At 48.2% G+C, this 12788-nt stretch overlaps 1 protein-coding gene across 1 annotated transcript in view; it reads left to right on the top strand.

Moving 5' to 3' along the window:
- LOC120022166 (ephrin type-A receptor 7-like) overlaps window positions 1-12788 on the top strand; it is a 108658-nt gene that overhangs the window by 56932 nt on the left and 38938 nt on the right. The window contains exons 2-3 of the mRNA XM_038966037.1: window positions 6948-7103; window positions 9665-9994. Of these exons, the coding sequence (XP_038821965.1) occupies window positions 6948-7103; window positions 9665-9994 (486 nt within the window). The remainder of the gene's footprint in view (window positions 1-6947; window positions 7104-9664; window positions 9995-12788) is intronic.

Genomic DNA, 12788 nt, shown 5'->3' with positions numbered 1-12788 from the left:
GTGTGTAGGTAGCCACATTTTGACTTAGCATTAGCAAACAGCTTGGAATATTATATGCCATTTAGCTGGCGCTTTTAATCCAAAGCGACTTAGTCAGGCGTGCATACATTTTACCTATGGGTGGTCCCGGGAATCAAGCCCACTATCCTGGAGTTGCAAGCGCCTTGCTCTACCAACTGAGCTACAGAGGACCACTACACAGTGTATGGTCCAAGGGCTCCTTGCTAACGGCTTGGAAAATGGACCCCGGTGCCAACCCGTCCAGGAGTATTGACAACAATGTGAATACAGTGGTGTGTGTGGGTGTGTGTTTGACCTCTCTACCGCTCCCTCTGTGACTGCCTCCTCCATAACATCCTCCACTACTGGCATTGTAGATGCTGCTAAGCATCTCTTTCTCTTCACTAGACAGTATCTGTGTTGTATATTTAGCCACCAGGCAGTTGGCAGAGCTCAGCGTTACAGTGCTTGTATTATTAAAACTTCAGGAAGTAGAATGATCTTTCTCTCTCCCCTACCGTGCTGACAACTCACTCTCTACCGCTCTCCCACTCTTTCTCTCTACTTGAGCTGTGCATGACCCCTTTTCCCTCACTTCTCTTTCCTTTGATCTTTCCCTGTGCTTATTTGCTGTTAGCCAAGGGCTATCTCTATTCCTCCTCCCTGTGTGCTGTGCTGCGTCTTCTCTTATCCCCTAGAGGGACTTGGCACGACCCACCGTTATACATCAGTGTTATTACACCTTGAGGAGGTGTGTGTGTGTGTGTGTGTGTGTGTGTGTGTGTGTGTGTGTGTGTGTGTGTGTGTGTGTGTGTGTGTGTGTGTGTGTGTGTGTGTGTGGGAGATAGACTTTCCATGTCCTGTTTAATCAAGCTTCTTGCACAGCACGCAGGACAAATTGATAAGTTGGGCAGCCAGCTGTTCTGGCCCAGCTGTGTGCCGTTCCTCTCTCTCTCTCTCTCTCTCTCTCTCTCTCTCTCTCTCTCTCTCTCTCTCTCTCTCTCTCTCTCTCTTTCTCTTTCTCTTTCTCTTTCTCTTTCTCTCTCTTTCTCTTTCTCTCTCTCTTTCTCTCTCTCTATTTTTCTATTCAATTGTCTTTATTGGCATGACATAACAATGTATGTATTGCCAAAGCTTACTTTGGATATTTACAATATTAAAATAATAAGAATCAAACTTGTCATCGGGACAACAGTAACAACAATAACCAAGGGTCAAAATAACCATACATTCAACAATACCGATAAGCATAGAGGACATGTGCAGGTTGATTGGTCTGTCAGACACTGTCCCTCATCTTATGGCAGGCAGCAATGTAGTGCGCTGCCAACCCAAAGCTCTCTGCGTCCTCCTCCAACAGGACGGGTAGCCTACTCTCACCAGAGAGGTCTTTGAAACCTTGAATAAAAGTTTCAAATTTGGGAAAATGACACTCTCTAATTGTTCTATATTTTTGACATTTTGTCAGGAAATGCAGCTCTGTCTCAGGTTCTGCTGTTGTGCAGTGGTTGCACAGCCTTTCCTCTACAGGGAGACAGGTTTTCCTGTGTCTACCCTTCTCAATGGCAACGCTGTGCTCACTGAGCCTGTACTTTGTCAAGGTTTTTCTACGGTTTTGATCAGTAACCATGGTCAAATAGTTTGCCACTGTGTACTGTCGATTTAGGGCCAGATAGCACTGCATTTTGCTTTGTGCTTGTTTTCCAATAAGTAATGTAATTTGTTTTATTCTGATTGATTGGATGTTCTGGTCTTGAGGCTTCAGTGTGTTAGTAGAACAGGTTTTGTGAACCAATTGAGAGCTTTGGAGTAATTCCCTGAGATCTGGATCTTTTTGAGGTTTACTGCCGGGGCCGAGGTCTGACAGTACTGCTCCAGCAGGTCCGGGCTCTCTCTTTCCCGCTCTCGCTCTCTCTTTCCCGCTCTCGCTTTCCCGCTCTCGCTCTCTCTCTTGCTCTCTCTTTCCCCCTCTCTCTCTTTCCCTCTCGCTCTCTCTCTCTCTCTCTCTCTTTCCTTCTCTCTCTCTTTCCTTCTCTCTCTCTCTTTCCCTCTCTCTCTCCCGTTCCCTCGTCTGCTTTTCAGCTGAAATGCCATGGCACTCGTCTAAAGGTAGAGGGGAAAGCAACAAGGCAATGAATACAGTCCCAGATTGCCAGTGTTGTTTCTGTCCAATACCCCCTGTATCCCTATTGGGTCCTTCTGGGAGTGTCTCTTACCTATTGGCAGTTGGCTCTGACTGACACAACCTTGTTGACAACAAGCTTATATTTGGGCCAAGCTACTGTATAGAAACTGGTACAGCTTTCTGTCTTGACTTCCAACCATTCAAACATCATAGCAAAGGTGTACTGATTAAAGGCATACCCCCCCGCGGGGCATAAAAACCGCGGGGCAAAAGACGGACATTTTGGCTATCGAGATAGCACATTTGTCTTGACTTCCTGCCATTCAAACCACATTACTGTAACATGCTGACCACACCGCTCGCTGCAAGTCCCGCCTCGCTGCAAGTCCCGCCTCTCCCATCTCCTCAATGGTTTTTAGGAGCATATACCCACGTGGGTGATTGAAAGATCAATCAATCAATCAAATGTATTCATAAAGCTCTTCTTACATCAGCTGATGTCACAAAGTGCTATACAGAAACCCAGCCTAAAACCCCAAACAGCAAGCAATGCAGGTGTAGAAGCACGGTGGCTAGGAAAAACTCCCTAGTAAGGCTTGAACCTAGGAAGAAACCTAGAGAGGAACCAGGCTCTGAGGGGTGGCCAGTCTTCTTCTGGCTGGGCCGGGTGGAGATTATAACAGTACATGGCCAAGATGTTCAAATGTTCATGGATGACCAGCAGGGTCAAATAATAATAATCACAGTGGTTGTAGAGGGTGCAACAGGTCAGCACCTCAGGAGTAAATGTCAGTTGGATTTTCATAGTCGAGCATTCAGAGTTTGAGACAGCAGGTGCGGTAGAGAGAGAGTGTCGAAAACAGCAGGTTCGGTACAAGGTAGCACGTCCGGTGAACAGGTCAGGGTTCCATAGCCACAGGCAGAACAGTTGAAACTGGAGCAGCAGCACGACCAGGTAGACTGGGGACAGTGAGGAGTCATCAGGCCTGGTAGTCCTGAGGCATGGTCCTAGGGTTCAGGTCCTCCGGGAGAGGGAGAGAGAGAATTAGAGGGAGCATACTTATATTCACACAGGACACTGGATAAGACAGGAGAATTACACCAGATATAACAGACTGACTCTAGCCCCCTAACACATAAACTATTGCAGCATAGATACTGGAGGCTGAGACCGGATGGGTCGGGAGACACTGTGGCCCCGTCCGACGATACCCCCGGACAGGGCCAACCAGGCAGGTTATAACCCCACCCACTTTGCCAAAGCACAGCCCCCACACCACTAGAGGGATATCCGCAAACCACTTACTACCCTGCGACAAGGCTGAGTATAGCCCACGAAGATCTCCCCCATGGCACGAACCTGGACAGGAAGATCACGTCTGACTCAACCCACTCACTTGTGGCCTGCTGGAGGTCATTTTACAGGGCTCTGGCAGTGCACCTCCTTGCACAAAGGCGGAGGTAGCGGTCCTGCTGCTGGGTTGTTGCCCTCCTACGGCCTCCTCCACGTCTCCTGATGTACTGGCCTGTCTCCTGGTAGCGCCTCCATGCTCTGGACACTACGCTGACAGACACAGCAAACCTTTTTGCCACAGCTCGCATTGATGTGCCATCCTGGATGAACTGCACTACCTGAGCCACTTGTGTGGGTTGTAGACTCCGTCTCATGCTACCACTAGAGTGAGAGCACCGCCAGCATTCAAAAGTGACCAAAACATCAGCCAGGAAGCATAGGAACTGAGAAGTGGTCTGTGGTCACCACCTGCAGAACCATTCCTTTATTGGGGGTGTCTTGCTAATTGCCTATAATTTCCACCTTTTGTCTATTCCATTTGCACAACAGCATGTGAAATTTATTGTCAATCAGTGTTGCTTCCTAAGTGGACAGTTTGATTTCACAGAAGTGTGATTGACTTGGAGTTACATTGTGTTGTTTAAGTGTTCCCTTTATTTTTTTGAGCAGTGTATTTTTTGGGGCCTTTTTTCGTGATATCCAATTGTTAGTTACAGTCCTGTCCCATCTCTGCAACTCCTTTTCAGCCTCGGGTGAGGCGAAGGTCGAGAGCAGTGCGTCCTCCGAAACACGACCCCGCCAAGCTACACTGCTTCTTGACACACTGCTCGCTTAATCCGGAAGCCAGCCGCACCAATGTGTCGGAGGAAACACCGTACACCTGACTGTGTCAGTGTGCACTGCGCCCGGCCCGCCACAGGAGTCGCTAGAGCGCGATGGGACAAGTACAACCCGGCCGGCCAAACCCTCCCCTAACCCGGACGACGCTGGGCCAATTGTGCGCCGCCTCATGGGTCTCCCGGTCGTAGCCGGCTGCGACACAGCCTGGGATCGAACCAGGATCTGCAGTGATGCAGCTAGCACTGCCTTAGACCGCTGCGCCACTCGGGAGGCCCAGTCTTCAATAGACTTAAAGGTCGAGACCGAGTCTTCGTCTCTGACATTATAGGCAGACCATTCTGTGAAAATGGAACGCTATGGGAGAAAGCCCTGCCTCCAGCTGTTTGCTTACAAATTCTAGGGACAATAAGGAGGCCTGCATCTTATGATTGTAGCGTACGTAGGTATGTATGGCAGGACCAAATTGGAGAGATAGGTAGGAGCAAGCACATGTAATGCTTTGTAGGTTAGCAGTAAAACCTTGAAATCAGCCCTAACCTTAACAGGAAGTCAGTGTAGAGAGGCTAGCACTGGAGTAATATGATCACATTTTTTGGTTCTAGTCAAGGTTCTAGCAGCCGTGTTTAGCACTAACTGAAGTTTATTTAGTGCTTTATCCGGGTAGCTGGAAAGTAGAGCATTGCAGTAAAGTAGAGCATTGCAGCATTGCTTCTAATCTAGAAGTGACAAAAGCATGGATTCATTTTTCTACATCAGATGAACTGAGGTCCACACTCCAGTCCAGTAGTGGTAATGCACCTTAAATTGGTTGCCAACCACCATATAAAGTCCGAAGAAGCCTGAAGGAGGAAAGATTACTTGAAACGAACTCGGTTTACCATTTTATCTGTGGATCAATTGTCAGAGTAGAGGACTTTGTGCATTTCAGGTAAAATGACAACCCAATGTTTATATCCCAGGACAAATTAGCTAGCAACAGCTAGCTAGCTAAATTGACATAAATGTTTCATGCTTTTCTACCTGTCCCCAAATTATTACAGTTGGTTCAGAGTTCGTTTTGATGTTTCAACCTACGTGTCCTGATCGCTTCTGGTGTGGGTGGACAAAATCAACATGCGCCACGCGGGCAGTCTGATCTTCATGTAATTGTACTGATAAAACGGGAACCCCTGCCAAAAAGAGAGCAGCTACATCCAGCCATTTCAGAAGCACGGTTTTTCTTCACCCTCTGCAGCATAGTAGCCAGAGAGGGGTGCTCTACAAAGCAGGCTGTTCGGTGTTAGTGTAATGGAAGACATTAGACAGACGATTACAAGGTTCTTACAGACACCGCTACGCCATACACACTCACGCTTTCACATCAGTCTCAGCTTGGGGAGTTTGAAAGGGCTAATCGGTGTGACTTCGAGGCTGTGTGTGCATGCGTGTCTTAAATTGTGTGCGTGATGCATCTGTCTGTGTGTGTTGCGTCTACGTGTGTGTGTGTGTTACACCCAAACCCACCATCTATTCACCGTTCAGGCTTTACCCTCCGCTCAGACACGGTTGCATCGTTGAGGCTGGGGCCCGTTGTCTTCACAGCCACATTCATGTATTATCTAACCCCAGTGCATTAGCAGTACATTTACATTTTACATTTACATTTTAGTCATTTAGCAGACGCTCTTATCCAGAGCGACTTACAGTAGAGTGCATACATTTTTTTATTACATACATTTTATTACATTTTACATACTGAGACAAGGATATCCCTACCGGCCAAACCCTCCCTAACCCGGACGACGCTATGCCAATTGTGCGTCGCCCCACGGACCTCCCGGTTGCGGCCGGCTGCGACAGAGCCTGGGCGCGAACCCAGAGACTCTGGTGGCGCAGCTAGCACTGCGATGCAGTGCCCTAGACCACTGCGCCACCCAGTAGGATCGGGAACGGCAGTGATGAATATGATGGTGATCATAATGGGAAGAGAGAGCATGCTGAAGGTGACAATGTAGAAATGTTGTTGGGGACCCGGTGACAGAGGGGAGCAGCGCTCAACCGATTTCACACACATTACCACTCGGAGCTCTGGCATGGCAAGCGGAAAATGAACCCCAGTGAGAAAGAGTGGAAATAGTACGGGCACGCACACAAACTAACGGCCATGCGTGATTGTGCGTGTAGTCACTCTCACGCTCTCTTTTTCTATCGTTCTTTTCCCTGCCTCTCTCTCTCTCTCTCCGTCTCTCCCTCTCTCCGTGCCCCCAGTCCCAAATTAAACGGAGTTGTGTAATAAGGAATTGTCAGGAGCCGTTAACACGCGAGAAAGAAGGGAGGAGATGACAGAATGAATTGGAGAAGGAGATTAAGGTCGAGGGGTTGAGTAGCTCGGTGCCTGAAGAGAGATTGGACAGCATGTGTTGGTTCTGTACTGACTAGCTGGTCCAGTTCTATTGACCATATGTTCAGCTTAGAGGCTCAACATCATGTGTTTGTGTTCAGCCTTACAGCTGGCTGAGTCATCAAATCTCGCCTTCTAAAATCGGTCTCTCTCTCTCCCCCAGAAGACATAATTAGCTTGAATGTATGTACCCCATGTCGCTAAACCATTATCAGTACGTTACAGCAGTTTTAAAACATACACCAACTGATATAATAATACTGTGTAATGTGTTTTTAATGCATATTTATGTTTATGTTTTTTCTCAGCGTGTCCCCCTGGCTCGTATAAGATGTCATCCAGACAGCAGGAGTGTTTTCCGTGCCCGGCCAACAGTGTGGCTGAGGAGGAAGGATCGGTGGTGTGTGTGTGTGAGGAGGATCACTTCAGGACCCCCCTGGACAACCCCTCCGCCCCCTGCACCCGTAAGACACACACGCACGCGCATACACACCTGTTCCTATGCAACTCCTCATCTGACTATATCACTCTATCATATCACCTCTCCTCTAGCCATGTAACCCTGTCATTCCTCTTCTCAGTCTCTCTCTCTCTCTCCTTCACTTCCCCTCTGACCATAATCCCTCCCCCCTCCATCCTCCCACTGACCTTGTCCCTTCAGCCCTCCTCCCCTTCCCTAACCTCATCACTTAATTATTCCCTCTCCCTCCCACTTTCTCTACCCCATCCCTCCATCCATCAGGTAACCCAATCCCACTGTCCTTCACCCGTCTTTCACCTTATCCCTCTATCGTTCCCCTATTCCCTTCATACTTCACCCATCAGTCCTCCACTAAACCGAAATCTTCCCTCTAGCCTTCCCCCCACTTGGTCACCCAATCTCTTTTCACCCTTCCATCACTTTAGCAACCCCCCCACACTCCCCCTCCAAAGACGCACATACATTCAAGGCCAATTCCATACCATCCCGCCAGGGGCAGCCGTATTGATCTAACCACTAACCCTCTGTAGTGTTGATGGTTAAATACACACACGCCACCTGATTTAATCCACCTAATAAGCTTCTTGAATAATATGCTCTATAGTGTACCAGACAATAAAACACAGAGGTCAGAAATTGAGTGTGCTCATTCTTGGCTCGGATCAGCTCCAGTTTTTTTTATAGCCCTGTAATTAGAAGGTTTAATCACGATATTGATTCCCGGTGCTTTCATATCGATCAGGGGCAGTCGGGGATAGCATTTATAGCTCTTTAATTACCACATTTAATTACAATATTGATTCAGTAATTGTGACCATCTCCTGATTCCACCAAGCTATTGTGTGGAGAGGTGGAGACAGGCAGATGGGAGGACAGACAGATGGAGAGGGGGAGGAGAGCTGAAAAGAGTTGTGAAGGAATGATAGATGGGAAGAGGGAGACTAAGAGGAACTTTGAGAGAGAGAAGGAGAGACGAGGCTATGAAGTCCCAGCTGTGTGCGTGCAGGTACGTGTTAATGAATAAGTGAAGGTGAGCTGCTCCGTGCTCGCTGATGAGCACGTCACACACCACAGCTGTGCCCCACTTCCGGCCACACACCCGTTACCGTGTTACATAACCCCACTGAGAGAGCATTCAGTATACACCCACTGACACGTTTATCGCCCCTCTACACCTGCACGTTCATTATTACCACAGAAATAGTGTACATTGTCACTTTCCCACAAGTCTTTCTCTCACACTCACTCACACACACACACACACACACACACACACACACACACACACACACACACACACACACACACACACACACACACACACACACACACACACACACACACCACCATCGATATCCTTTAATGGACCAGTACCTTTTATGTTCCGTTCATGTGTTGAAACATGCACGGTTACAGCCCCGCGTCATGTAAAGGCTTTGCTTTATAATAGCGCGAGGCCTTGAAAGTGACCGTTCTGCGTGCGCATGAGTGTGGTTGACCATTGTCAGAACCTCCTACCAGGTGAAGAGAGGAAGCTATGTAGGACTATTGAGATGCACCCGTCGTATTTCACCTTTTGATAAGAGAGGATTCTCATTCCGCGAGCACTAACCACCTTTTCTGCGGTGACTCATATTTGCGGTTTGTAAACAAGGCATTTGTTCCAGCCATGACTGTTGACTTAAATAACTAATAGACAGTCCTTGCTATCTCACACACACACACACACACACAACCACACACAGTATACACACACAGCATTACACTTCACCATCACTAATAGATTTCCCTCCATTTTATTTCTCAATCCGCCGTAAGATGAGGTGGTCGGTAGATCAGAGACTGTCTAGAAATCGCATGAGTGAATAAAGATAGTCGGCGAGCAGCATATTATACATGTCTCACTTACGGCTCCTTTGTTCTGTTGTCATAAACACACACATTTCATCTAGACCAGGCAAGCTTTAGTTGCTTTGGCTAGTCTTATTTTCTCTGTTCTTCTCCCCCCATGCATCACCCATAATCCCTTTCTCATCTCAATCCTATCAAAGTATTACATAGGCATCTTAGCCAGATGTGTGCTAGCACAATAACACCATGTAGCTAACATTCTGGGGCGGGCTACACTTTGAGAATAGAACTACAGAGTGAAGTGTTCTGTAGTAATTGGTTGCCACTGGTTTTAATACTGAATTCAAATACATTGCACTCATTTTAGACCTGATTGCTATCTAGCCCGCACACTTCCTTAGTCATTCCCTCATACTGATGTCTGATGTACTGGTGCCTAGTCTGTTACGTCCTCACTTTTCTGCTTTGCTGCACGGTATATCGCTGTTATCTTGGTCAGATCGTTATTGTAAAAGAGAATGTGTTCTCAGTGACTTACCTGGTTAAAGAAAGGCTAAATAAAACCTGCTGTGGCACTGTAGGTAGGAAGTACATCATACAGAATAATCATATGTCATAGAAATGCCTAACACTTTTAAACATCATACGGGGGCCAAAAGACGAGCACTAAATGTGACTTATTCTCCCTCCCAGGCCCCCCCTCTCCTCCCAAAGACTTGGTCTACACCCTCAAGCAGTCCACCATGATCCTGGAGTGGAGCGCGCCAACGGACACGGGCGGCAGGGGGGACCTGACCTACAGCGTGGGCTGCCGCCGGTGCGTGGGGCTTCAGTGTGAGCCGTGCGGGGCCAGCGTGGGCTTCATGCCCCAGCAGAGCGGGTTGACCGAACGCACGGTCACCGTGGTCAACCTCATGGCCAACTCCAACTACACGTTGACGGTCGAGGCCCTCAATGGCGTATCAGAGCTCCTGCCCAACAAGAGGTTCTACACACAGGTCAACGTGTCAACTAGCGTGCCAGGTCAGTGGAAGTTGTGTTCACACACACAGTCTTGTATAACTAACCTTGTGGGGACACAATTCAGTCCAATTCAAAATACTATTTTCCCTAACCCTAACCTTAACCCGAAAACCTAACCCTAAAACTAACCCTAGCTCCTAATGTTAAACCTAATTCTAACCTTAACCCTAAACCCCCTAGAAATAGTATTTGACCTATGGGAGACTAACAAAATGTCCCCAGTTGGTCAAATTAGTTTTTTTACTATTCTTGTGCAGACTTCTAGTTCCTACTAGTATAGTTAAACACAGACACACACACACACAGAGGAGCGCACACACACTGATTCTCGTTCTTTACTCTCAAATCAGAAACACCACGAACGTCTGAGGACCAAGGAGTGCTCAAAAGCACACTGTACACAAACTCTGAACTGATGACACACACACCCTCGGCTCAGCGCCCCTCTCCTCTCGGCGCTAGCTAAAAGATTCCCGTCATCACGGTGTGGCCATCTCATATTCATCCACACCCTTCACAAAGCCATTAGCCAGAGGCTTTAAAAAAGCACTCAGCAAAGTGTCCCTGTCACACACACACAACACACCCAGCAACCCCCCCACCACCGACCCAGACTCCATACATTCTCACACATTTGATGACTCATGTTTATTCAACTTGTCTGCATTCGCCGGCTGATATTTCACTAACATCGACCTGCTGTGGGGAAAAAGGAAAAATGAAGTGTTTCATTTGCATATGCGGAGGAAAGACGAAATGGAAGCCCTCGAAGTTAGAGCGTGTTTTGTACTCTAATTGTTAATTAGTGGAAGCAAATGCAATGCGTTATGAATGGAGCTTGTGTTAATGCACATTTGGAAATGGAACGCCAGCACTTTTGATGTTCCACGGTGGGGCAAAATCAACTCAGGCAAACACACACACACACACACACACACACAGTGAAGTCATTAAGAAGAGCTATCACGATGGCTTCTTCACACCAAATGTTTTACTCCAATATTCATGATTTGGTAAAGGAGCAGGTATGTTTTTGTGGTGTGTGTGTGTGAGCTTGTAAGGGAGTGTGTGTACTGTACATGTGTGCGTGCATGAAAATGTGTTTGTTTGGGAGTGCCTCTGTGTGTGACAGTGCCCTAGATTCTAGTGCTGACCAATTACAAAATGGAGGTTGTGTAAGTGCATGGGGGGGTATGGGGGGAGGGCTTAGCGAACAGGTGTGTGTGTGTGTGCGCTGGATGGTACCAATAGTATGGATGCTAGATGAATGCTGGATGGGGCTAAATCCAAGGGTCACGGAATGGCCTATATCTGCATCCTTACAAAGATTCACTCAGTCATCCTCATAACCAGGGATGTTAATTAGTCACCTTTCGGTGAAATTCGCCGTTTTGACTCCAAAATAGGTGACTTACGTGATTTGTGTAGAGCTGATGAGAAAAGTTTTTTTTTGGAGGGGGGGTTTGGCTGTAGGCAAACAAATGATGTGCGTTTGGCGCAATACTGGCTGCTGTATCCAAGGCTCAGCCAATCGTTTACATAACAGCAGAAAGCAGCGCAGCACGTGACTGAAGAGAGAAGAGAAAACCAACTTACTAGTTACAGCATCAGCGTGCGCTCTGGAAAGGCAGCTTGCCAGTTAGAGCTGCACGTCCCCTGAACGATAAGGAAGAGGTAACATTAGATGAGAAGCCGGACCGTGGAGACGGGGGTGAGAAGGTTACAGCAGCACGTCCCCTGAACGATAAGGAAGAGGTAACATTAGGTGAGAAGCCGGACCACAGAGACGGGGGTGAGAAGGTTACAGCAGCACGTCCCCTGAATGATAAGGAAGAGGTAACATTAGGTGAGAAGCCGGACCACGGAGACGGGGGTGAGAAGGTTACAGCAGCAAGTCCCCTGAATGATAAGGAAGAGGTAATATTAAGCGAGAAGCCGGACCACGGAGACGGGGGTGAGAAGGTTACAGCAGCACGTCCCCTGAATGATAAGGAAGAGGTAACATTAGGTGAGAAGCCGGACCACGGAGACGGGGGTGAGAAGGTTACAGCAGCAAGTCCCCTGAATGATAAGGAAGAGGTAACGTTAGGTGAGAAGCCGGACCATGGAGACGGGGGTGAGAAGGTTACAGCAGCAAGTCCCCTGAATGATAAGGAAGAGGTAACATTAGGTGAGAAGCGGGACCACGGAGACGGGGGTGAGAAGGTTACAGCAGCAAGTCCCCTGAACGATAAGGAAGAGGTAATATTAGGCGAGAAGCCGGACCACGGAGACGGGGGTGAGAAGGTTACAGCTGCACGTCCCCTGAACGATAAGGAAGACGTAACATTAGATGAGAAGCCGGACCGTGGAGACGAGGGTGAGAAGGTTACAGCAGCACGTCCCCTGAACGATAAGGAAGAGGTAACATTAGGTGAGAAGCCGGACCATGGAGACGGGGGTGAGAAGGTTACAGCAGCAAATCCCCTGAATGATAAGGAAGAGGTAACGTTAGGTGAGAAGCCGGACCACGGAGACGGGGGTGAGAAGGTTACAGCAGCAAGTCCCCTGAACGATAAGGAAGAGGTAACATTAGGTGAGAAGCCGGACCACGGAGACGGGGGTGAGAAGGTTACAGCAGCAAGTCCCCTGAATGATAAGGAAGAGGTAACATTAGGTGAGAAGCCGGACCACGGAGACGGGGGTGAGAAGGTTACAGCAGCAAGTCCCCTGAATGATAAGGAAGAGGTAACATTAGGTGAGAAGCGGGACCACGGAGACGGGGGTGAGAAGGTTACAGCAGCACGTCCCCTGA

This window comes from Salvelinus namaycush, chromosome 27, assembly GCF_016432855.1.
Source record: "Salvelinus namaycush isolate Seneca chromosome 27, SaNama_1.0, whole genome shotgun sequence".
In the NCBI taxonomy this organism is placed as follows: Eukaryota; Metazoa; Chordata; class Actinopteri; order Salmoniformes; family Salmonidae; genus Salvelinus; species Salvelinus namaycush.
Note: the sequence above shows the minus strand (reverse complement) of the source record. Positions and strands in the feature narration are given on the sequence as shown.